Below are 23,693 nucleotides of genomic sequence, written 5' to 3' on the forward strand. Positions count from 1 at the left end.
ACGCGCGGGGATGGCGTGATACATAACCCGGCCGGGCCTCGATATCACTTAAAGCCAAGGCAGCAGCGGCGTCACTTTGACTAACCACAGAATCTGGCCGCACAGTACTGAAGACGTAAAGACGAAAAACAGATTCAGAAGGCCGAAATGTAAGTGCCGTTGCTGCCGTCAATTGCCCCATGTCGACATGTCATGTCGAACGCTCGAAGCCAGGCGGCCAAGCATCCAGAGAGATGAGCCTCATTGCGCCGCGCGCTCGTATTCGTCGAAAATTTTCCACAGCGGCAGGAGGTGGATTCGACTGGCTGGCCTAGGCTGGGTGAGAAGCTGTCAATGCAATGCAGAACCCGCTGTGTACACAGTGCCACGCCCTGCCGACGAATTTATTTAAGCGACGAAAATCACTGTCCCCACCCGGTGCAACAGTGATTGCGCAACAGACAGGGCTTCCCAGCAGAGAGCATGGGGTTCTGGGGTCTCTGAGCTCGGATCTCCTGGGGTGAAAAGTTGAAGGATGGGAAACTCCTTTCCAAGCTCTAGCCAATAGGCGCCGTTATCTGACTTGGTTCCTTGCACCTGGAGGATGAGGCTCGGCGTGTCTATGGATAGTTGGAGTAGGAGATGGGAGGGTGGGAGGCACTTGGGCGGCCATTAAATTAACGATCATGACGATTACGTGAGAAAACGTTATTTCAAGATCGGAAGACCGAGGGGGCTGAGCAGAGTTTGTGGCACGCAAATCTGATGCAGCGACTGCGGAGGAGTTCTTCTGTTCATCTTCGCGAATTATTGAGTTACTCTGTGTGTTGTTGATTCAGAGCGGAAATCCCAAGTTCGCCGACAAGGATACCATCCTTGCAGCTGCATGCACGCCAGTGCTGAGAAAGGGACGCTGCATGGCCTTGATTGGTGGCGTACCATGTTGTCGCAGAATGCCTCGCTCATGTTGAGAATGAGCTGAGTAGCGACTGACAATTGCGAGTTTCCGGTGAGGGTGTGTTGAGATAAGCCGCATGCAACGGCTCTTTAGTACGCTGCACAGCAAACCAAGATGTCGACAGCGAGGGGGTGCTTCTGGTGTTGTACGGGGAAGAGCTGATAAACTGGAGATAATTGGCGGGCACTGGCAATCGAGCCGCGTCAGATCCTCAAATCTTTCCATCGTGGGCTGCTTCAACTCCCCACTTCCCCACGTGACGCCAACATCGGCTGGATGAGCATCTGAACCTGGAGATGATTGGACCCATCTCCAGGTTTCATAGATCCGGGGCACGGTTAACTCCAGCTGATGGGGTGGTGCATTTCCTGGTCCACCTCATGGCGCGCCTGCACCCCTACTGGAGGGCGTACGCAGCCGTCATCACCAACTCCGAATGTTGAGATTGAAATTGCCGAACACCACATACAGTACAGGCAGCCCGGCGGCAGGGTGTTCGGAGTTATCAATTGGCTGAACGGGCGGTGCTGGACAATTTGTGAAACAGAAACAAAGCAGGCATTGACGCCGGGACAATGGCGGGACTCGGGAGATGATGGTGGAATCTGAGTAACGGCCGACGCTGTTGACATTGTAGCGATAACCGGAGCGAGACTGGGATATAGCTGCCCTTTCGGGTGACAAGGGTGCATGGTGAATTTCGATTTTGCATGCAGTCCGACGTTTACAGCATCCCGAGGCAGCAAGACAGGACCAGGGCAGGCCGCGTCAAGCCGGGACGAGACTGCAGCGTTTGCTGACCGGTGGCGAGGCGCTGCTGCGGCCAGAATGGGGGAGGGGGACGAGAGTTGCTATCTGATAAGACGAGGCCGTGCTGCGCCGGCTTGCGTCCGTAGTTTGAGCTTGCTCGGTCGCTGCTTTGAGTTGAGGAAGGTGCATTGCAGTTGACCCATCATCCACCCGCTGCCCTGTAAGCCAGACGGGATTCGGATGGCGATCACACAAGAGAACCTGCACCAGCCAGCTCGTCCTTGGTTCATCGAGGACGCAACTACGGAACGTTGCCGCCTCTGTGCATCTCATCCTGAGCCGGCGTACCCAGGTAGGCAGAGGCCCCTTGACCAGCGATGCTAGCAGTCGGTATGGCCCGAGTCCGAAGCCATTGCCTCAACAAATTGGAGATGCTGCGCACGAAAAATATAAAGGTGTTCGACGAGATGGTCGGGGTGCCTCCTAGTGCAACAGTCTTTGCCTTGGTGAGCGTTGCCAACGCTTTGGTCGCCGGCGTACCCCGGCAAGCTTGGAAGCTTGGGCGAGGCGGCTCGTCAAGGGGCCAAGGCCACGGCCAGGCCAGACCAAGCAGGGTGAGCGACATACTACCACAGCACACAGTACATGTACAGTAGTGGAGCTCGCGCTTGTTGACAGCATCTGGCGCTGGTGTGGATGTGGTTTGATGTGGTCCTTATCTCCTGGGCCTTGTCCCGTCTGGGATGACAGCTCCAAGAATCATGGCCCTTGACTGGAGGATGCTACCGGATGTGGGTTAGCCAGCCAACTGGTCTCCCCCCACCCTGCTGCTCTATTTGGGGACGGGCTGGAGATAAAAATGGCTGATGTGGGATGCGGTGGTGGCCGCGTACCGTGCACCGTGCCGCAATCCTACGGTGCTCCAACTCTTGTCCGGCAACGCTGCCTAGCAGTCTTCCAGCTGGCCGGAGTGGACAGGCCTGACAACGTGATGGAGATGGCGCGAGTCCTATTTCAGTCAGGCAGGCAGGTAGGCGACTTGAGGCTGAAGGCTGAGAACCTGGAGAACATGAGACGCGATGATCGGCGGGGCAGCAATTTTTGGAGGCTCTTGTGGCGTGGCTGGCAGAGAGGACATGAATGGCAACGGCAGCCGTATGGAGGGTATTACACGCTGCTGCTGTGTGCTGTGTTGTGCGACGGATGAAACAGGTCCTTTGCATCGCCTGCCCTGCCCCAACATCGCCCCAAAGACAACAACGCTGGTTTCCACTTCAGCTCGCCCAAAGCGTATTTATTGGAGAGGCATGTTTTGTGTCCGGGTCTGGTTGGTCTGTGAACACACGGGAGGGGGCCTGGGGAACTGAGGGGACTGGGGAAGGGGGGAAAATGGACAGGCGACAGCACAGCAGGCGAGTGGGTGCGATGAGCTGTCTTCCGATGTGAACGACGCCGTGAGACGAGGCCCGGATGCGAGGGCATGCGCTCCTCTGTCCTCTGGGTCAGGTCATCGGGATGCAGAGCCCGACTCGACAGGCACAACTTTCGATTCTGGGCAGAAGGATGCTTGGTATGAACTTTGGTAGGGCCTTGGTAGGCACCTTGGGGATCAGCATTGGGAGGCGTCTTGGAAGGAATTGGCGAATGACGGGAGTCCGGGGATTTGTGGTAAGTACAACTCGACTGATTGGGAAGACGGGCCAGCTGTTAGCAGCGGCAGGTGCCAAATGGCCTGTGGGGCGGTCTCGGCCAGGCAGAATTTGGCGAGGACTCAGGAAGCGGCCCAACAGGAAGGAGCAAGGCACAAACAGCAAGGAGCAAGGAGCAGAAAGAAGAGAGAAAAAAAAGCAAAGACCATCGACTGCCCAGTGAGACCGAAGACGACGTCACTGCGAGATTGGCTGGCTCGCGTAAACCCAAACTAGAGGATTTTAAGAACATTCACATACACACACCGTATGGCCTGGATGATGATGGATCGTGAGATACTTGCTAGAATGAGTGAGGTCAGACGTGCCCTGTGCCAACCCTACTTGGCCTGGCAGCCTGGGCCTTCGCTCGCTCAGTGCAAAAGATTTGTTCGGTGCTGGTGGAGAGACGGAGGAGAGATGGGCACATGGATAGACGCGCACGTACGCACGCACGAGAAAATTCTCCATTATTGACAAAGGACATACGTGATCTTCACCCAAGCGGTCAGCAAACACGGCTGTGGCTCCCTACTGACGACACATGCAGCAGACATACACGCAAGCTTGGCCCAACCCAACTCAGACTTTCCCGGGTATAGACGACTGCTTTGTCCTGCAATGAGCCCGGAGCAAGTGAAGAAAGTGAGCTCAGGTCAGGTCAGAGGCCAAGTCAAGCCAAATCAAATCCACCCCAACACACCAACAAATAGGGCTCTTGAATCGTTTCCTATTTACAAAGGTGGGTCAACTGGAGCCCGGGTCGACAAATCTGGTCTGTGGGTATTCCGCAGGCCCCAGGAGAGGAAGTGCCCGTCTCCAGAAAAAGCAGCAGTGACAGCGACGGCCCCCGTCGCGATCATCGCCCGTCCCGAGGACTGTCTGGCGGATGGAGAAAGGAGGCCGTGATAGAGTTTTCGCTTGAAAATCTCGACCGCATCCTCAATGGATCAACCGATCTTTGTTATGTCTGATTCATCGCCAGACGGCCTCAACAACACACGTCGAGGCCAGGCCGCGTAGAAAAGCTGAGCAGAAGCAGAGCAGAAGCAGAAGGTGCAGCCGAGCAGGCTGTCGTCAGTCCAGAGGGAGGGGACGGCCGTCAATCGACTCGACTGCAGACCGAGGACCGAGGACTCGAGGTGATTGAGCGAGCATAGACAGATATCTCATCTCATATCAATCTGTATATCGAGGTTAATCTGCTGTGGTCGTACCATAGCTAAGATGCATCACACCGTCGAAACCCCCCAGTCTGTCTTGCCCCCTGCCTCCCCTCCCCCCATGCACCGCAGCAGGAAGGCTAGACGACAGTGCGGGACAGTGCGCGGCCGACTGCTGAATTTTCAGTCTCCTTCCTTCCCCAAAATGTCTGTCGCCTTCATGCCTGCTCCCTGTCGCTTCCGCCAAGCTCCCTGTTCCCTGTCCGTACTTCCTGTCTCTCTCTCTCTTCTCTCTCTCCACACACTCCTCCTCCTCCAGACGCCCTCCGCCTTTCTCTCCTCGCTCTCTCCAGCTGCTTCCTTGCCCCCAGTCCCAGTTTTTTTTATTTTTTATTTTTTACAGTGGTAGTGCGCAGTACCGTACCGCACAGGTACCCAAAACCTTGTCCCTGCCCATCCCTGCTGCTGCTGCTGCTTCATCTGCAGCTACAGCCAGCAGCTTTCCTAGCAGCAGAGCACCAAGCATAGCGTAGGCCCTGGAGTGCCCAGAAACATGAGAAACCCAGAAAGTCCATTTCAAGTGCTACTGTGCTTCTCTGTGCTGCTCCAGGTACGTACCGTGTGCCGGGCACCCTGACACCCCTGTACCCCTGCCGCACCTTGTACCCTTGTACCCTTGTGCCCACTGATGTATCCTGTACCCATGTACCATCCCGTGAAACCCGCCGCACCACCAAGTATGTATGTGTAGCCTCTCCTCCTTCTCCTTCTCCTTCTCATCCTCACCAACTTGAGTTTTGTTTCCAGTTCCTCCCTCCTCCCCTTCCTACACCTCACCCTCTCGAGGCCACGAGCTGATCTCTTCGCTCCCGCCTCTCCGCCCTGCCCTCAAAGCGTGTTTCCGGCATTCCACGCATTTTCTTCGACACGGCGTTGTCCCTACCGGTGAGTGAGTGAATTTAGTGCTGGTATTGCACCATTACCTGCGATTACCGTGCATCTGGTCTGGCCTGGCTGGCTGGCCTGGACCGGCCTGCTTTCTGGTGCGAGGCCTATGCCATGCTAAGGTCTTTGCTGTTCCCCCTGGTGGTGGGTGATTGACAGCATTTTTTGTTGGCTTCAACCACCCTCCCCACGCTACCTCAGCGCTACCACCACCGCTACCACCAATTTTTGCCTGTCTACCTACTTTTACTCTAGACCGTCTCCCACCCACTCCCACACCACCCCTACACACACACACACACACACAACTCCCGTCCCGCGCCAGCATTCCTGCCCATTCAAAACCAGGCCGCTTCCGCACCCACCCACGCTCTCCAAGCAACCTGTACCGTCCCAGCCCAGCACCTCTTTGGCTCCCATTCCTCGTCTATCCACAGCTTGCCCGACCGGCAAACCAGATAGATGCAAACGGCTTCTTCTCCCTCGATCCCGAATCATCTATATGTCTCTGCCTCGCCGTTGCGTCAATCATCGTGACTAACATCTCGACGGACGAGCCAGCCTCTCCCACACCTGGTCCTCGTCGATCTGTCTGTCGCAATCCACTTCTTGTTGCGTCCACCCACGACTGCCACGGGGAACAGGCGGCGGAAAAGAAAGCCTAGCACCATAATAAAGGAAGGAAAGAGCAAAGGATACCCATCAGGACATCCTCATCGTCAACGCCACTTTGCTGCCGTCGACGTCGCCCTCTTCCTGCCCTACGAGACCCAAGAGCGAGCCCGCCCGCCATTGCTCGCTCTCCACCAAGCCCCGTTTGTGATCCGCACAACACATCACCACACACAAACTCGAACTCTCGTCCATCGGCGATCGAGACGAGTTGGCCCGTAATTCTTGCGGTTATCCCACGTCTTACCGCCACTTCCGAAAGGCTGCTCAGTTGCTGGAATATTGCCTGTGCATCTTCTCACTTCGCCCGCTCCTTCCGAGACAGTCCGTTTACTGCCTGGTAAGTGAATGTTCCAGTCCATGGCTTGCAAACAAATATCACTCTGGATCTGTCCTGGCTGGTCTCTCGACTGGTCCGGCCTTGAAATGGTGCACGACCCGCATGCTCCAGTGTCGGCGTCGACTCTTCCGACCTTTACTCACTATCCTGGATTGCCGTTTTTGCATTCTAATAAATTTATTGACTAACCCCTCCTCTCTTCTGCCCAGATCCGCTTTGCTGCGTCGATCAGCTGTAACACCAAAGCATTCCTCCCCAGATGCTTGTGCTGTCTCACCCTCTTTCACATTCTACCAGAAACTTCCCGTACAACAGCCCAGCCGCTGGGATGCCTTACACGCCCCCTAGCAAGTCTCCTGCCTCGTCAGCTCCCACATCACCAGACACCAGCCGTCGCCCGTCTCTGCAGGCATCGCCTGGTGGTTCTCGTCCGGTCCTCCCTCGCTCCGCTTCGTACTTGACCAAGCACCGGAGAACACCGTCTGCGGTGGGAGCCAGCCATGGCCCAATAAATCAACCTTCGCCCGAGGCCACCGTGGCCGACCTCAAGGGCATGCTCAATCACAGCGTCCGGCAGTCACCTCCTCCCGTCACTGACGGCCAGACCATGCCCAACGGCGCCGTTATCTCACCACCCGAGTCGTCAGCATCTAGCGACGATGACGACCTACCACAACTTCGCGGTCGGCGCATCGAGAACCTCAAGAAGTTGCACGACGCCATCAGCCAGATCCCACAACATCGCGAGGGCTCTCCCAGCAAAACACAAGATGTTGTTGAGTCCGGGGACTTGCTTGTTCTTCCCTCACAAGCCGAGAAGATCGCCGACGGGGTGCATCACAGTTTTAGCGCAAGCTCGTTGGACGACCTTGCTCATGCCCGCAGAACTTCGCACAACAGGTCCATGACAATGCCAGACGTGGGCATGTCTAAATCCGCCGAGGCTTCAGTAACAAACTCGGAAGAGGAGGAAGAGGACGAACTCATTCCAAGGCCTCAAATGCTGCGTAAGAAGTCCGGCGAGCTTGTGCGTCCTGCCCTGCGACCCGCCTCTCGCCGCCGGCCGTCCAGCATGCCCGGCACCCCTACCTTCTCCAAGGCCGTCCACTTTGACTCTCACCTCGAGCACGTCCGCCACTTCCTCCAAGTCGACCGCCCACTCGCTGTCAGTGCAGGCTCCTCGCCAGTCGACAATTATGATAGTGATACTGAGTATCCCTTCGGCAACGAGGACAAACACGGTGCCCGATCGCCTCCGTTCGAGTGGGAGATGGTGATCCACAACTTCCCCTCTGAGACGCCTGCCCGAAAGGCTCAGCCAGTACGCCTAGAGCGAGTGTGGCTTTCCAATGACCACAAATTCCTGATTGGTTCGGTGGCCGTGGCCAACATCGCCTTCCAGAAGTCCGTTATCTGTCGATTTACCCTGGATTACTGGAAGACAACATCCGAGGTCACCGGCGAGTATGTGTCCGAGGTCACGCCCAGGACGACTGAGCAAGGACACGACAGGTTCAACTTCAGCATCAAGTTGGCTGATCTGGCAAACTTGGAATCCAAGACTTTGTACTTTGCTATCAAGTTTATGGCCAACGGCCAGGAACATTGGGACAACAACAATGGTCCCAATTTCCAGGTGGACTTCCGCAAGAAGATGTTGCCCCAGAACGGCAAGAAGGGTGCCATTGGTGCCGAACAGACCTGCTCATTCCCTTCCCAGGAGCAACCGCCGGTCAAACCCGTCCACAGCCCCACGGCCCAAGTCCATGCCTGTGGGCTTCGACGATTTTGGTGACAGCCCCAAGGTCAACTTCGACCAGTCGATCCACGAGTATCTGGGCGAGCCCGGTCCTGCACTGCGGCTGAAGAGCTCGAAGTCCACTACTAACATCCCGAGCGACAACCTGTCCAACCGGCTGTCCGCTCCGAGTGGGCAGGCCTTCTCCAACAGATACGACTTTGGCGCGTCCCTCACAGCTGCGATGCAGGCCGCAAAGGATTCCATGACCAAGCCGGACGACTTGCAAATGAAGTCACGCCGTAAGAACCCGTCTTTGACGACAACCAACATGGGGAGACCGCTCTCTCAGGACCAACAACCCACCGCGACGAACAAAACCTCGGCCTCTGCAAAGAGCACACTGCCGGCCGTTCCTGGCACCGGGTCTCCTGGGGCAACGAGCATTGCGTCGTCATCATACGAGGAAATTGTCAACAAATACTGCTTTGTACGTACCCATGGATGATGTCTGCTCTCGAGCTCCTTCAGCAAACCCCGGCGCCGGACCGCCATCAGCGACGACCTCAGTACTAACATTTATTTTTTTATGCAGTTTGGATCGAAGCAGTCAAGTCCACAGATGAAGGACGGTACATTGGGAGGCGGAAAATTCGATGGGGCCGATGATTCCCTGGCGCGTGGGCTGAACAGCAATGGGGCCAGCAACAGCGGCAGTCCTCTTGCTTTTGGCTCGCAGCCACGCGGGCGTGGATCTCAACGACAATGGGCAACGTCGGATCCAAACCCCTACTTCCAGCACTCGGCCGTGCTCCCTCCCGTGGGGGCGTCCCCCAACGTCTCACCCCTTGGCAGCACCATTGTCCGGGCCGATAGTGCCTCCAACGGGCAGCCACGATCCTCGCCTTCGGTGATGGGCCAGTCCACCGGACGAACGGCCTCGCCGGCGTCCATGGTAGGTGGGTTCCAACCCTTCACCGGTACGTCGCCAGATGAGTTTGCGAGTTACATGCACGATCGATTTCCATTCTCCGGTCCCGACGCTCATTCTGCGACAGCTATTAGGGGCAACTAGCGGTTGAAAACCATGGCGGATCCACATGTACACTTACACGACACCCGCCTGAGATCCTTCTCACTCAGTGCGTGTTGACCAGTGGCTCATCATCATCGGCCACAATCCACCTCACGCATCCCACCACTCTAGTCCCCGGTGGGATGCGACATGACAGCCGAAGTTTGTACGCATCGGCTTCACACCAACCACTTTCTTTCTACCTTGTCTTTCAGCATATTTCTGGTTTCATGGCGTACGGCAATCGCAGCGAGCGAACACTATCATGGCATGATGAATGAGGTCCCCGAGCATACGAAGGGTGGGGCGTCGAAATTGTTTGGAGAGGAAAAAAGGGATAATACTGAGGGGTTTTCAGGTCGGGGTGCAACGGTTCCACAAAAAACGGAGTTCCGGATGGTCATCATACCTAGGGTTGCTTTTCAAACTGTTTTGCTTTCTTCCTCATTGCCGCATTCTGCTCTCTCGATCGCTTGCTGCATCTGGGCCCATCCAGCTTTGATAGCGTGTCAGTTGGTTCTGGTGACAGGGTTTGACGGGGCCGGAGGGAGGCATCATCTGTGTAGCCAGCAAGCACTGTGTCGCCGCTTCAGGTTTATGGTGTGGTTGGTTGGGACGGCTTTTGCTCACTTGGTTTTTGGAAGGCAGACGCAACCAGTGTGTATCTGCAGAATTAATGCACAACCAGTCTTCCCTTCCAAGAACTCTATTCATCCCGTGTCCTTCTTACTCTGACATTCTCTCCTCACTGCATGAGTGGACTTTGTTGATGGGTTTGCACGGTCTCGTCGAGTTCTTTATCCCCACTTACTTTCCAGGAGTCTCTGGTCAAGGAGGCCTTCTGTTCTTTGGTTGATTCCTTATGCATGGGTTGGCCGGACGAGGCCCTGGGAAGCACACGATGGGAAGACGATGGGACTCGGACATGATAGATGAGGTGGACACGGGAACCTCGGGACAAGCGCGCGTGATGCCGCCGAACTGGGTAGGGATGGAGCAAGGAATGCCCAGCAATGGCAGGTTCTTCCTCGAGACTGGTTGCTCCAAGCCTGCTTGTTTTCTTTCTGCTAGGGACATTGGCGAGGTTCGGCAGCGGCTTCGGACAGAAAGGGAAACGGATTGTGTTTTCGAAGTGACTGGGTAGTTAGGTATAGAATTGGGGTCTGGTCTTGGGAAAAGCTATAGGTATCGATATCGAGATCAAATTGAGAATTTACAGAATATGTACAGCCATCAAGATCAAATGATGACGGCAGTGACGTGTATGCTTCTGGTGACCTTAATTTCCTTTTCCTCCTCCCTTTCTTTTCTTTTCGTTGGACATGTTCTTCATGGCAGTTCGCGTAGGTGATAAGTCTCTATTTGTCCGTGCTGGTCTCTTGCTATCAGCATGGAAATTGCTGCTTTCGAAGGGCCCTCCTAACTGTGAGTACAGACCGTTGAAATCACCGTGGACGACCGAACCCCATTCTGTGCATTAGACGGACGAGAGGCCTGGGCTTCTCTGCGCTAGGTTTCTCAAGCACTGAGTCTTTGCTGAACACGTTTTAATTGCCTTCGGTGCCATGTTCAGGGTTGACTTGTCGGCTCTGGCACAGTCGCTGCTGCATGAAACAATAGGGTGGGAATAGGACAATATTGCGTTAAATATGTCAACAGAGAAGATCCATTTAGTTGTATTCTCTCTGGAGGGGCGATCACCTCTCATGCAGTAGTACATACACAGGAGCCAGGTTCTCGTCACCACGTCCCCGTGCCGCTCTGGAAGACGACGTTCGGCAATATATCTTAGTTGATGTAATTATGATGGTGCTTTAGATGAAGACAACCCACACTGGAAGTATGGCAGAGCCTCGATTCGCAATTGGCACTCACTCTAGATTTCTCCATGGGCCCTCGAAACATGTAGACCACCTATGTCTATTCATATCGAAGTGGACTAAGCCATTAATTACTGAACGTTGCATATAGAATGAGATCCGTTATGAATAACACGAATGTAGAGTAGGAGATCAAGACTCTGGCAAACAGACGTTGTATCTCAGCCTTTTTTCTTGGCCGACCCCGAGCTCGTCATGAATCATGTCTATTTGTTAACTCCAAGCTGTCTATCCCAGGCCTAACCCCCCCCCCCAACCTTCCCAAAAGAAATATGGATGGATGTACGCATGTGTATGAGTGACAGCCCTTTAGCAACCAAGAAACCAGCTTTAACAAAAACTCGTGCCAAAGGCGTAGTACAGAATATCGCGGGCTAGCTTCGCTCACCTAAACAATACTTGACTAAAGATTAAGGCAGCTTCAACTGGTCTTCAACAGATCTCAGATATCGAGGTACAACACCATATGTCAATTCGGGCAAGGCAAGGCGGTGCAGCTGCTTTGAATGTGCACACCCGTCTGCAATTTGTGGGAACCTAGCAACTGATCGGCCGTTGGTATAATATTTGGACCACTTTCACCTCGTATTCAGGCATTCCTACCTTCGCAAGGTACTTGCCAGAGTCCTGGCCTGGCCCGTGTGGCAGGCTTGAGAGCTTTGCTGGCTCAAGTTTCGGTCACTTGAATGCCCCCCACCTCCCCCGGTATTGGGGGGTTTTCCCTGGTTCGGGCTTCAAACTCCACGGCTTATGCACCACGAAGCCCGGTGTAGGTGATCTGACCGCAGTCTGGAGGGAAACTTCCTCTTGAGAGACCACCTTGGGGGATGGCCCACCCTGGCGTCTAATTGTACTTTAGCCACGTCCTGCAAAGGCCTTCGCTGGCTTCCCAAATTGAGAAAGTACAATGCACAATGAACACTTGGCGCCTGTGACAAAAGCTTTGTCAGGTTTCTCTACTTTGAAGAACTGACCTCGTGGTGCCAACACATCTCGAAGCTCATATTATGATTACAGCTGAGCATTATTTGTCAATGTTAAGAGTAACAGAAAGGAAAAATAATGTCTGCGTGCATTTGACGTCTAACTAAAAAGGTGAGTACATGCTAAAACAATCATCCCAAAGCCAGCCCCTGAATTACACAAGGCCCTGTGCGACCCAGTCCCGACAGTTTATCATATCCTACTATGCTTACTGCCCCGCCGCGGCGAATCGCTCCAGATGGTCGTCATAGAAGCACCGGCGCTGCTGGCCCCGTCGTCGATGATGGTCTCCGCCGCGGCGGTCCTGCCCCTGATACTACCGCCGCCGCCGCCCGCGAGGCTGTTGAACCGCGACATCGGCACCCTGCTGCTGCTGCTGTCGTGCGACGCGTCCCGGGAGAAGGCGCCCGTCCTAACCCTCGACCTCGAGCGGCTCCGGCTGCGCCCGCGGCTCAGCTCGATCGAGTGCGTCGGCAGCCGAGGGGTGGTTGGAGGGGGTGGTTGCCCGTGGTCGACGGACCGGCTCGTGGGCCTGGAGAAGCTGTGGTGGCGCGAGTGGGGCCGGGGGCTCGGGAGGCTCTCGTTGCGGGAGTGGCTGCGGATGCTGGAGTAGATGGGAGCTTTCGGTGAGTATGGGCCGTTGTTGCTGCTGTCCTGCCAGGACCCGCTACACCCGTATCCGTCGTCCACCCTCGGCGGCGTGGGTAACTTGCTGAGCGCCATGCCGATCTGGCTGCGGCGCGGGAACCGCGGGTCAACCTCGGCGAAGTCGTCGGGCTCGTCCGGGATGGTGGAGAGCAGCGCGGCCGGCTCGGGCTTGCGCATGGAGAGGCTCGAGTCCTGGTGCGAGAGGGAGCGCGTCGAGTTGACGTACGTGGTGGCCGTGCTCGGGGGCGGCGGCAGCGTAGTCGAGGACGCCCGGACGGTGCTGCTGTATCTCGACGAGGGCAGCTGGGCCGGGGTCCGGCACCTGAACATGTCGTCGTCGTCATCTGCGCGGCTGCCCTTTCGGAGGAACCTGGGCACGAAGGCCCTGTACATCTTCTTCTGGAACGTCTTGGTGGTGCCGAAGACTATGAAGGCGAGGAGGCTGGGCGACACCCCTGATAGGTAGCCTCTGACGCTGGAGAGTGCCCGTTTGTGTGATGTGTCGGGCTCGGGCTTGTATGCGCTTTCTACGACGTGGCCCTTTGCCGTAAGCCTGGGCCCAACATTGGTGTATTCGAATACGCTGGGGTGCGGTCAGTTGTGCTTCAGACATCGTGGAAGGAGAGGCGGCCAGGAGATAAGATGCTGATGTGGAGCAAAGACCTACCATAGCATCACAAAAGCTATTGAGAGACGGATGACGAGCCAGTTGTCGAATGAACCGTTGGTCGGCCTGTTCCTATTTGAGTTGGCCCGGCTCCGGAGGCTTCTCATCCCTGATGTAGCAGTTGATGTCCCCCCCTTTCCGTACTGGACCCCATCCCATGTTTTCAGTAGCCGGCGCGTCTGCATGTACTTGAAGAGAATCATGAGCAGGAATATACATGCTCCCACAAGACTGAGCAAGACTATATGGATGGTGGTCAGTTATACAATTCTGCCCGTCTTCAATACACAGACACGTACATTGCGCATTTGCTATGGCCATGTAGACCATGAAGTCCGCATGAGTGAAGTCAAGCTGGAGCAATATGATCATTATCACTGCCAGGGTGATTGGGACGATCCGGCCCGTAATGGATAATATTCGTAGGGCTTTTGGCTTCTTTGCCCACCAGCCATAGACGGTTGCCGTCAAGGAAAAGGAACTTGCGTCTTGGTTAGTAGGAGCACACAAAGTCATGAGTTCAGAGTGTACTTACAAAAAGAAAACCAAAGTTGATTCCACCGTGAAGGCGAAGATGCCTGCTCATCGTGGTGTGTTAGTTGAGAAGATGTCTTTAGGCCTGAGTACTGGCTGGCGGTGGAAGACCGCGAAAGCTGCGCTGGTCTCTCTCATGATGGATCGCGCAGAGGGACAGGATGTCACGGATGAGGTGAGAAGGAGAGAGGGTGGAAAACACGCACGGATATATGAGAGAACCAACTTGAGGCCGAAGATGCCCTTCTGGTATTGCACCTCGGCGTCATCTGCATGGTCCTTGCCATAGTAGTACTGCGCGACCATGACGTCCCTCCAGAAGATGTAGTCATAGAGCTGCTGGATAATACTCGAGTAGGTGGCGATGAGAGTGAAGTATGCGATGAAGGCGATGTCTGATTTGTTGTTAGTCGAATGGTGGCGAACGAGCTAGAACAATTCCAGCTTGTTTGTGTGCTGGACCTCGGCGTCGACGTACAAGTCTTCCTCTCATTGTGCGTCCAGATCAGCCAGACCAGGAGGCTGTTGGCGATCAGGCACAGGAACGAGTAGATTAGGCATCCGATAGCATCGCCCAGGACGCTGTCGGGAAGCTGAAAGGCTCCCATTCCACGATATTGTCATCCGGTGGCGGCCGTACCATAGTGTTCCGGAGGACCCAAGGCCCCGCGAGTATAAAGGAAGCAGGAAGGTTAGGACGGGGGAAGGAATGACGAGATTGGACCGGACTCGAGGGACGGAAGGGATGGGTGGTGCTGTGGTAGGGCGGCGGGCTGGTGCAAGACATGGCCCATTGGAAGTGGGCCATGCAGCAGTCCGGGTGCCGTCGCGGACCCCTTGGCCGGATGCGAGGTGGTGGTGGGAAAAGGCGTGGTCGCATTTCGGAGCAGTTCCTGCATTCGCAGAGGGCGGCATCCATGACTCGATGGGGGTGGGCGTGGGCCCCACGTGGGTTGGTGATCCCGGTGCAGACTCACGGTTTCGGGTTGAAGGCGCGGTGCACACGGGTGCCCACACGAATCAGCATGGCGGGAACCACCGCGTGGAGAAGAGGTTGCCCGGCCTCATTTCTGAGCCCTTGATGCCTGCGGCTGGCTGCAGCTTGATCATGAAGCTGCCGCTTTGAGCATGAGCGCGCTCGATTCTACATGCTTGCTGCAGGATGGGAATCTGTCTGAAACACAGCTGCCAACCTCGAGGCCTGTCAAACGCGATGTAAATAGCAACACATGGCACTATGCCAACACAGATGGGATCTCAGATTGAGGCCTGGAGAGCCTCAGCAAGGCACCGTCTCCACCTGGCCAAGACATCCATCTTTGCAGGGCTGGAAATAGTGCCACCAACGGTTGTATCATGGCTGGCATGGAGGCCAGATCTGGACATGCGAGTGCGGCTATGGGGCCGGATAGAGACTGATACATTAGATATGGGCTTAAGCGATGTGTGGGCCGGGTCTTGTTTGAGTAAGTATGTCGGTATGTCGGTGGTTGAATCGTGTGCGCGATGTACTGTGGTAATTGCGCACGAGGGTGGAATATCCGAAAATCCATACCGGTAACCAGGTCAGGTCAAGTCAGGTCATGACTGCGGATTAATGGATCAAGAACGAGACGTGCTATCTCTCCTTCTCGCTTGCAGATGCATCCCGGCTGTGACATGTCATTTTGGGTCACAGCTAGTTCAATGTGACAGTATTGCGTGAGAGTGGAGGAGGCACGACATCGAAATCGGCAACATCGGATGGCAGACGGCAGTCCATTGAGAAGGGGTGAGTGGTAAGTGATGATCACCTTTGAGTTGGATTTGGACCATATCATTAAATCCAAAAGGTCCCTGAATGAGGGCAAAGGTCAAATGAAGATCCTGGCTCATCTTCGGCCGAGAAGAGGACCGGAATGCGACTCCGGTGTGAGCGCACTACGGCAGCACGCGTACCCACGATGATTTGCGTTGGAGGGTTCAACCGACGACCAATTTCGTCTGAAGGTTGATGAGTCAGCAGCCCGTGGCTCAAGGATGGGCAGCTACCACAGTAGACTTTGCGTAGACGGCCAACCAGCTCCAAGCTGCACGCGACGTCTTTGGCTTAAAATTTCCTGCATTTCACCCACCCCAAATTCGTCACACCGTGACCCTTATTCTTTTGTATCTGGCCAGATGCACAGACAAACCGAGACGTCATTTCCTCGACACGAAGCTCTTTGACCTTGCGGGATCGTTATCCGGGCGGGGACGGTACGAGTGCAGGAGTGGTGGATCGGAAAGGGGGCGGTTTTGCGAGTGGGCGTGCGTGCACACACACACACACACACACACAAACACGCACATCGGGTTGGGTGACATGCGAGGGGACCACGGAACCGATCCGATCGACACGCTGCCAACTGATTCTCAACAGGGTTTTGTCTGCTGGTGATTTCCCGGTCTGCCAGTATCGGCATTGTCATTAGAATTTTGTGTGATTGTTTGTTGACGCCACTGTAGCCTCAGTCCCGCCGTGATCTGTGTGATCAAATCTGAGCTTGGTCGGTGATCAGATCGTCGACCTCCCTGTGCTCCCCACCAGCAGTTCGACATAATCCTTGGCAGGGCGAGAGGGCGGGCAATACCGAAGCCGAAGCCGATTTCGATGTCACCACCGTCAATGCCCATGCGAATGCCACCCCAGGTTATTGTCGTCTTCTGCTGGGTCTCTCACGCTGCCGGCTTGATCGCACGGCTGTCCCTCGGCGGCTTCGTCCTCGGCACTGCTCTTCTCCTGGCTGTAGCGGTTTACCGTCTCTTCTTGCACCCCTTGTCTCGCATTCCAGGCCCCAAACTTGCCGGCGTCACCAACTGCTGGCTCGCCTACCATGTCCGAAACGGCCGCATGCTCCAGCTGGGCAAGACGCTGCACACTGAGTATGGCCCGGCTGTCCGGGTTGGCCCCAACGAGGTCTGGTTCAACACCAAGGATGCCTTCAGGTTGATCTACAGTAAGCCACCTGCCATTGTATTACTTTGCATTTTATTGCTTTGCAGTGGCTTGCCATGCCTGCACACCTGTCAGGCACGGCCTGTCTATCCCTGGTCTCGAGAGTCTCCTTCACTATCACAAACTGAATCTCGACCAGGCCCAACCAATGGCTATGACAAGTCATCCTTTTACTGTACGTGATACCACCTCGGCATTCGCTTCCACTGGCCCCGGCGCCGCCAGGTCGGGGGCTGCTCATGTCATGTCTAACACCGCCCCTGCTGCAGTGGCCACGGAGCTGCTCAAGCCCAAGCTCGACGCGCGCCTCGGCATCCAGTCGCCCGACACGCTCGACCTCCTTGCCGAGCGCGACATGAAGCGCTACCGCCTGCAGAGGCGTCTGATCGGCCCCATTTACCACACCAACAATGTCAAGCGCTACGAGGCCGCCGTCGACGCCGTCCTGCTCCGGGTCATTGACCAGCTGCGGGCGCTGGACGGGGCCGAGGTGGACCTGAAGGAGTGGATGCACATCATCACCGTCGAGTGCCTCGGCGCCGTCAGCCTGTCGTGGTCGCCCGGCTACCTGGCCGAGAAGTCGGACGGCGCCTCTGGCAAGCACGCCTACATGGGCTGGAGGCGGAAGAGCGTATTCGGCCTCTTCCCCCTCGCCGTTATCATCGAGCCGCTATCCAGACACTTTGGCCGAGCCTTCTCCGTTCTCTGGGGCGTGACCTACCACACCCCCAAGGAGGGTTTCAAGCCTTTCTTCCCTGTGAGTATATAGATCCTCCGTACGAGAGTCTGTGGGCACTTTTGGCCCTGCTGACACCGCAGACAAGGCCGTGCAGAAGAAGATCAGCTCGCGGGTGCGGGCAGTCCTGCGCGGCAAGTCCCGGGGCGACAACCGCAGGGATATCACGGCCGACCTGATCCAGCTGCACCAGGACCGGCCCGACGAGTTCAAGCTGCCGTACCTCCGGCGCATGGCCATCACCAACTTCGGCGCTGGCCACGAGACCATGACCTCGACGCTGATCTCAACCTTTGCGATGCTCGGCACCCACCCCGAGGCCCAGCAGCACGTCGCGCGCGAGGTGGTGCCCTTGCGTTCGGAGCCCTTCGCTTACGACGACGCGGTGCGCCTCCGGCTCACTCAGGCGAGCATCAGGGAGGCCCAGCGGCTCCATCCCGTGATCGGCATGGCACTGCCGCGGAGGGTGCCGAGCAACGGCATGGTCGTCCACGGGCTGGCCATCCCGCCCGGCACGACCGTCGGCTGCAACCCGGTGTCCCTGCACCGCAGCCGGGACATCTTCGGAGATGACGCGGACGTCTTTAGACCGGAGCGGTGGCTTGGCGGTGATGATGATGACGGCGACGGTGACGAGGAGAAGACCAGAGCCATGGAGCGGTATAATCTCATCTGGGGTGGGGGCGCGCGGACCTGCCCTGGTAGGCACCTCGCTGAGATGTTGGTCTCCAAGATTGTGCCTGCGCTGGTTGCGAACTTTGAGGTCGAGGTCACCATGCCGCCTGAGGAGGAGATCCCGTATTACTTCATGGCCATGCTTACTGGTGTCAGGGCCCGGTTTATCCCCAGGGAGTTAGCATCAGAGGAACACGAGGTGGTTGAGTGTGGCTCTGTTGGCGCAAAATCGGGTACCTAGCCCATCCCGTTTCGCGACTCTGAGTGTTCGAGGCATTTCTGACGCCTCCCAGACACAATGCCCGTATCAACGACCTGGCACTGTGTTATGAGTGCGCCGTGCTGTCAATTCACGCGCACGCAAAACTTTGCGGCTTGGAAAAGCCCGACTAGGCCCTGGGCATGAGATCAGTCCGATCGCTTGCTGGAGTTGTCCAGGTGCCGCTGTGCACGAGCTGTCCGCTTCCGGAATGGAGGTCTCGGACGGCGGTTCATTCATCGGCTCGCGACTGCAAAGCGGCTGAGGAGCGCGACAAAGGAAAAGATTGCCCAGCGAGCGTGAGAGGACCATTTACTTTGTGGTTCTGTTCTCAATTGAGTGCAACTGGCAGTATGCACTGCAGCTGCGTCTCGAGATGAGCTGGCGAGGTCAACTAGCTCTCACGCGTCGGCTGTCGAACCGGATCAACACGTCTTGTTCGTTGGTGATCTCAGTAGAGCAGCCGACGCCAACGAACCCTGGCCCTGGTCAATACATTGGTCTTTGACTGTTTCATGTATGACTCGGGACCGAGATATACCCTGGGGTATCGGACCGGCTGGAATGCAGCATCAATCTGCAGAGACCATCCGGGTGCTCACTCGCGCCCGCCCAGGGTCAGTCAGGCATGCAAGACGGGTAGACAGACAGACACGTGCGGACAGGGTTCTTACAACGTGGGAAAGGATCTCGACTATGTGAATATGTAGACTACGTGGTGATGTCTTGAGATAGGCTCTGTGTCGCATGCCGCGTGTCTGTCTCACTGCTGCTGCTCAGTACCGTGGTACGGGCTGTACGTACCTTTTCCATTAACCGTCTTAGCGCTCGGCAGCTGGGCTTATCTTATCGTGACATCACATGGGAAGCTGAGCTCCGCCTGTGCCTGCGCCCGGGCCTGCCTGTAGCTCTCTCTGCCTACGGGACGACCTGCTCTTCAATCCATTGTTCTTTTCTCCTGCCTGATTTCATCCTCCATTCTTCTCCGACCACCAACATCACCAAAGATGTGACCAGACTGCTGGACAGTGCAGCCCACGCAGTCGTTGTTGCTATCAATTACCATTCTCAGGGGACGAAAGGCAGTGGAGGTTTCAATCCAGTCCGCTTAGATCGCAGATCGCATCGTCCAAAATGGCGGCGAGCTCAGCCTCGTCGTCGCCTGCAAACTCTCGACATGGCTCCTCGCTCCACGCCGCCGGCCCAGACGACCAAATTGAGCAGCATGGTCAAGATGTCTCTTCCGCCGCATCCATCCCTGTCGAAGTCCTCGTCGAATACCTCCTCGCCGCCAAGCGTGCCCTCTCATCCATGACGCTCGTCCTCCGCGCCAACGACCTGACAAGCCATGCTCGCCAGCTCCACGAGGAATCCGTCATCCTCCGCGCCCAGACTGCGTTTCTCACCAAAGGGATCACAGAGCAGAGGAGGCTACTCAACAAGGTACGGCGGAGCATGATAAGGACGTACGATGCCGGCAAGAAGGAGTTCAAGCACATCATCAAGACCCTCGACGTCGCAAACGGAAAGCTGGAGACCACCATGGACATGCTGAGGAATACAACTGTCGACGCTCTTTTCAGACCGGCTGGCGAGGAACCGAAGAACCTGTTGGACTTTGTCGACGAGAACCAGGTCCACGGCATGCGCGAGGCTCTGAAAGCCAGCATTGCCGAATTACAGGTATGCATTGCCCCCTTTTCCGACTGACTCTCCCGACCCTTGCGCCATCCATCCTACCAGTACAGCCATTCTTATCATTGATGTATGTCACAGGCCACGCAAACCTCCTTCGACGGCGACCTCTTCCGCTTCGACGACGACCTCCGCGCCATCGCCAAGATCCTCAACTCGTCCGCCTCGCCCACACCGTCCAAGTCGCCTGCTGACTCGATCAGTCAACACCCCCCAAACCCTCCAATCTTGGACCTCCTGGCCGCCCTGACAGACCACTCCCATTCGATGGCCGAACACCTAGCCTCCCTCACACACCACTTCGACATGTGCGTCACCGCCGTGCGCATCACAGAAGGCGGCACCGCCCTCGCGCGACGCAAGGCAGCCGAGGACAGCGGCGGTGCCGACGCCGTGTCAATATCAGGCGTCATTGCCGAGCAGGAAACCAACGTCGCAGACCTCGACCCGGAGGAAAAGGCCGAGATTGTCCAGGTGGTTATGCAAGACTCCCCTGAGGTGGAAGAGGTCGTCGCCGACCTAAACGTGGAGATGCAGCAGATGGAGGTCGAGTTTGTCCAGCTCAAGGACCAGGCGGACCACATCAGGTCAGGCTACGCGGCCGTCACGCAGGCCTTTCATGTCCTTGAAGACATCGGGTCGCGGCTCTCGGGCTACATCGCGGCCGAGACCGAATTCGCCGAGCGCTGGGAGGCCGAGAAGGAGGGTATCGTGGCGCGGCTCGCAGAGATGGAGTCGCTACGGGACTTCTACGAGGGGTACGCGAGCGCGTACGATAGCCTGATCCTCGAGGTAGAGCGGCGCCGCGCCGTCGACGAGAAGATCCAGGCCGTGTGGCGCAAGGCTAAAGAACAGGTCGACAAGATGATCGAGTCGGACTGGCGGGACCGCGAGGCATTCCGCTCCGAGGTCGGCGAGTACCTGCCCACCGACCTGTGGGTGGGCATGAGCGGGCCGCTGCGGCGGTGGGAGGTCGTCCGGGCCAGGGAGCAAGAAAGGGAAGATGAAGGCGAGCTCTCTGTGGGCGATAATAATGCGCAAGGGAGTATGCCTAGGCAGGATGACGGCAGTGCTGTGACGTTGAGCCGCGAAGTGGTCGATGCTGCGAGGGAGAGGATTAGGATGGGGGCATCTGGGGGAACACGAACAAGTGAGTGAGTGAAGCAATGAGTGGCTCGGGGTTGTAAGTGGTGATCTTTGAACCCATTTACGAGTGACTACATCCGGTTCGGGTGTTAGTAAGCTTCTACTTGACTGCTTTCCTGGCGTTTTTGGACGGGCAAGCCGGTCGGTCAAATGGGTTTCATGTGCTTTTATCATACCCTCCGCCACCTCGAGATTTTATGGTCCTGGTGGGCACAAGGCGTTCAAATTGGGTTCCCTTGTTCAATTTTCGTGTTTCCTTCTGGCAGAGATAGACTCAATGGAAGACCACTTCACTCACTCCAAGGCTGTGCCGCTGAGCCGTTGATCCTAGCCGTATGACTTCATGAGACGTGTTTATGAAATATGTCCCCAATGGGAAATTCTGAGAGGGCCCACGCCGATGAGGGACTTTAGCACGTTAGTCTCGACCATTTTGCCCCCGTCTCTTCTTTCACTTTCTCACCCTCTTTCTCCTTTTCGTCTCCTTTTGTCTTTAGAAGGGAATCTATCATCTATAACCCCTCCCTAACATATTTTCAATCAGGAACGTGTACTCACGTTAGGAAATAATGCCAGGTGTAGGAGGCTGGTTTTTGACATGAGATCTGGATGTATAACGGGACCAATAATTATCAGGCGGCACGTTTCAGTACGTTTTTTATTCTGATTCTCCTGAATTATGAATACCCTTCAGTCCGGATTGACAGTTCTAATGCTATGACCAGACAAAAGAAATCCTTCAATAGGGACGATGGCGTATATAGAAAACTGACAGAGTCCACAGTGCCGCATCATAGGTGCACACCCGCAAGACGACGGCATGCTCCTCGGGAAACAAACACGATCCTCGACCACATCCTCCAAGTTGCTGATACATTCTTCCCCAGTCCATCTAAGGCACTCGTGAGATCCGAGTGAGGAAGCTAGGCGGATACAGATCCTCTATTCCGAGTCCTTTCATGGTTTCGCACATTGATCTCTCCATAAGCCTGAACCAAGGCCGCCTTAATACCATGTCGGCGGCGGCCAGGGGAAAGGATCGCCATTACCGACGGGCTGGTGGGGCGCGGCGTTGGCATCGCAGCTGCAGTTTATCCCCAGATTGCTGAAGTAGTTCTCGCCGTAGTGGATGCAGAGCTGCTCGCCCGCGGCGATGTCCCTGTTCGCTCTGAATATGACGGACCGCCTGTGCCCGTACATGCCTACGGCGGCGCTTACGTTTGGGTCGCAGTGGTGGTTGACGAACCGCGTCCAGTTGCCATAGTCCTTTGCCGCTGTTGGTGGGCGTTAGCCGTGTGTTGATTCTTGGACTACAATAACTAGTGATTTGTGTGGCCTCGGGCCCCCGGAGTTGGGTTGAAGCCTCCCACACGTGCTTCAGCTGGGAGGGAACCTCGCAAGCACACCTAGGAACGGGGCGGCGCTGGGAGACTTACTGATGACGAATTCGCCCTCGATGGTGAAAATGTATGAATCAGTGGCGTCCACGTACCAATCTGCTGGCACGAGCTCCCCCAGGTACTCGCCAAGCAACTGGTACTTGGGGATGTCTTCCTTCGCGAAGACGCCCTTGCCCAGCTGGCCGGCCTCCCCGATCTCAACCAGGTCTAGTTCCGCGTAGTCCGCAAAGTTGTGGAAATCATCCACGCATGCCATGTGCCGGCACACAAGCCCATTCTTTCTTCTGGAAGCACCCACTCTTCCACAGACAACGCATCTTTGGTTGTGCCAATTTTGTTCGACGAGATAATCGATTGTGTATTCGATGGGCCACTGCCAATGAGATTACCATTCGTCAGTGTTTTTCGAGCTTCTCAAACGATGTAGCATCGGAGCTCAGGGCTCACTTAATTACTTGTAGGCGAGGGAGGAAGCGGGAGGCGGGGAGGGGGCAGCTGGGGTGGGTGTGGTTCAAGGCGGGCGCAACGCTTCGCTTACTTTACTAGGGCTAAGCATATGTCCTGATATCCTCGCCGGGCATAGACGCTGAATCGTTCCACTCGAGTCCCTGAAATTGAAAGAGTTTTCGGCAGGGACGGCCATAATAATGGTAGTCAAAGCTGAACGTATTCTGTAACACCAGTTCTGATTGAAACAAGAAGTAACAGTTCCGAAGGACCTTACAGCATTTGGTGGAACTGTGGAAATTGTGAGGCATCGGAGGATCGAGTCCCGTATTCATAT

General features: G+C 56.1%; 5 protein-coding genes across 5 annotated transcripts; 3 read left to right on the plus strand and 2 right to left on the minus strand.

Annotated features, from left to right (window-relative positions):
- Positions 1-6,823: 6,823 nt before the first annotated feature.
- Positions 6,824-9,308, plus strand: INS49_005837 (uncharacterized protein; the record flags this gene model as incomplete). Its single annotated transcript, XM_043166614.1, has 3 exons — positions 6,824-8,183; positions 8,245-8,723; positions 8,829-9,308. The coding sequence occupies 3 exons, from the start codon at positions 6,824-6,826 to the stop codon at positions 9,306-9,308; spliced, it is 2,319 nt and encodes a 772-aa protein (XP_043027758.1).
- Positions 9,309-12,364: 3,056 nt separating this feature from the next.
- INS49_005838 (uncharacterized protein) lies at positions 12,365-15,048 on the minus strand (the record flags this gene model as incomplete). Its single annotated transcript, XM_043166615.1, has 7 exons — positions 12,365-13,403; positions 13,488-13,728; positions 13,787-13,968; positions 14,023-14,065; positions 14,228-14,416; positions 14,500-14,603; positions 14,999-15,048. The coding sequence occupies 7 exons, from the start codon at positions 15,046-15,048 to the stop codon at positions 12,365-12,367; spliced, it is 1,848 nt and encodes a 615-aa protein (XP_043027759.1).
- A 1,620-nt stretch (positions 15,049-16,668) lies between these two features.
- On the plus strand, positions 16,669-18,650 carry INS49_005839 (uncharacterized protein; the record flags this gene model as incomplete). Its single annotated transcript, XM_043166616.1, has 4 exons — positions 16,669-16,999; positions 17,138-17,173; positions 17,268-17,755; positions 17,823-18,650. The coding sequence occupies 4 exons, from the start codon at positions 16,669-16,671 to the stop codon at positions 18,648-18,650; spliced, it is 1,683 nt and encodes a 560-aa protein (XP_043027760.1).
- A 1,152-nt stretch (positions 18,651-19,802) lies between these two features.
- On the plus strand, positions 19,803-21,521 carry INS49_005840 (uncharacterized protein; the record flags this gene model as incomplete). Its single annotated transcript, XM_043166617.1, has 2 exons — positions 19,803-20,351; positions 20,445-21,521. The coding sequence occupies 2 exons, from the start codon at positions 19,803-19,805 to the stop codon at positions 21,519-21,521; spliced, it is 1,626 nt and encodes a 541-aa protein (XP_043027761.1).
- Positions 21,522-22,514: 993 nt separating this feature from the next.
- INS49_005841 (uncharacterized protein) lies at positions 22,515-23,165 on the minus strand (the record flags this gene model as incomplete). Its single annotated transcript, XM_043166618.1, has 2 exons — positions 22,515-22,783; positions 22,946-23,165. 2 exons carry the CDS (start codon positions 23,163-23,165, stop codon positions 22,515-22,517), a joined length of 489 nt encoding a protein of 162 aa, XP_043027762.1.
- Between the last annotated feature and the right edge of the window lie 528 nt (positions 23,166-23,693).

The sequence above is a fragment of the Diaporthe citri genome, assembly GCF_014595645.1.
Source record: "Diaporthe citri strain NFHF-8-4 chromosome Unknown scaffold_2, whole genome shotgun sequence".
NCBI lineage: Eukaryota > Fungi > Ascomycota > Sordariomycetes > Diaporthales > Diaporthaceae > Diaporthe > Diaporthe citri.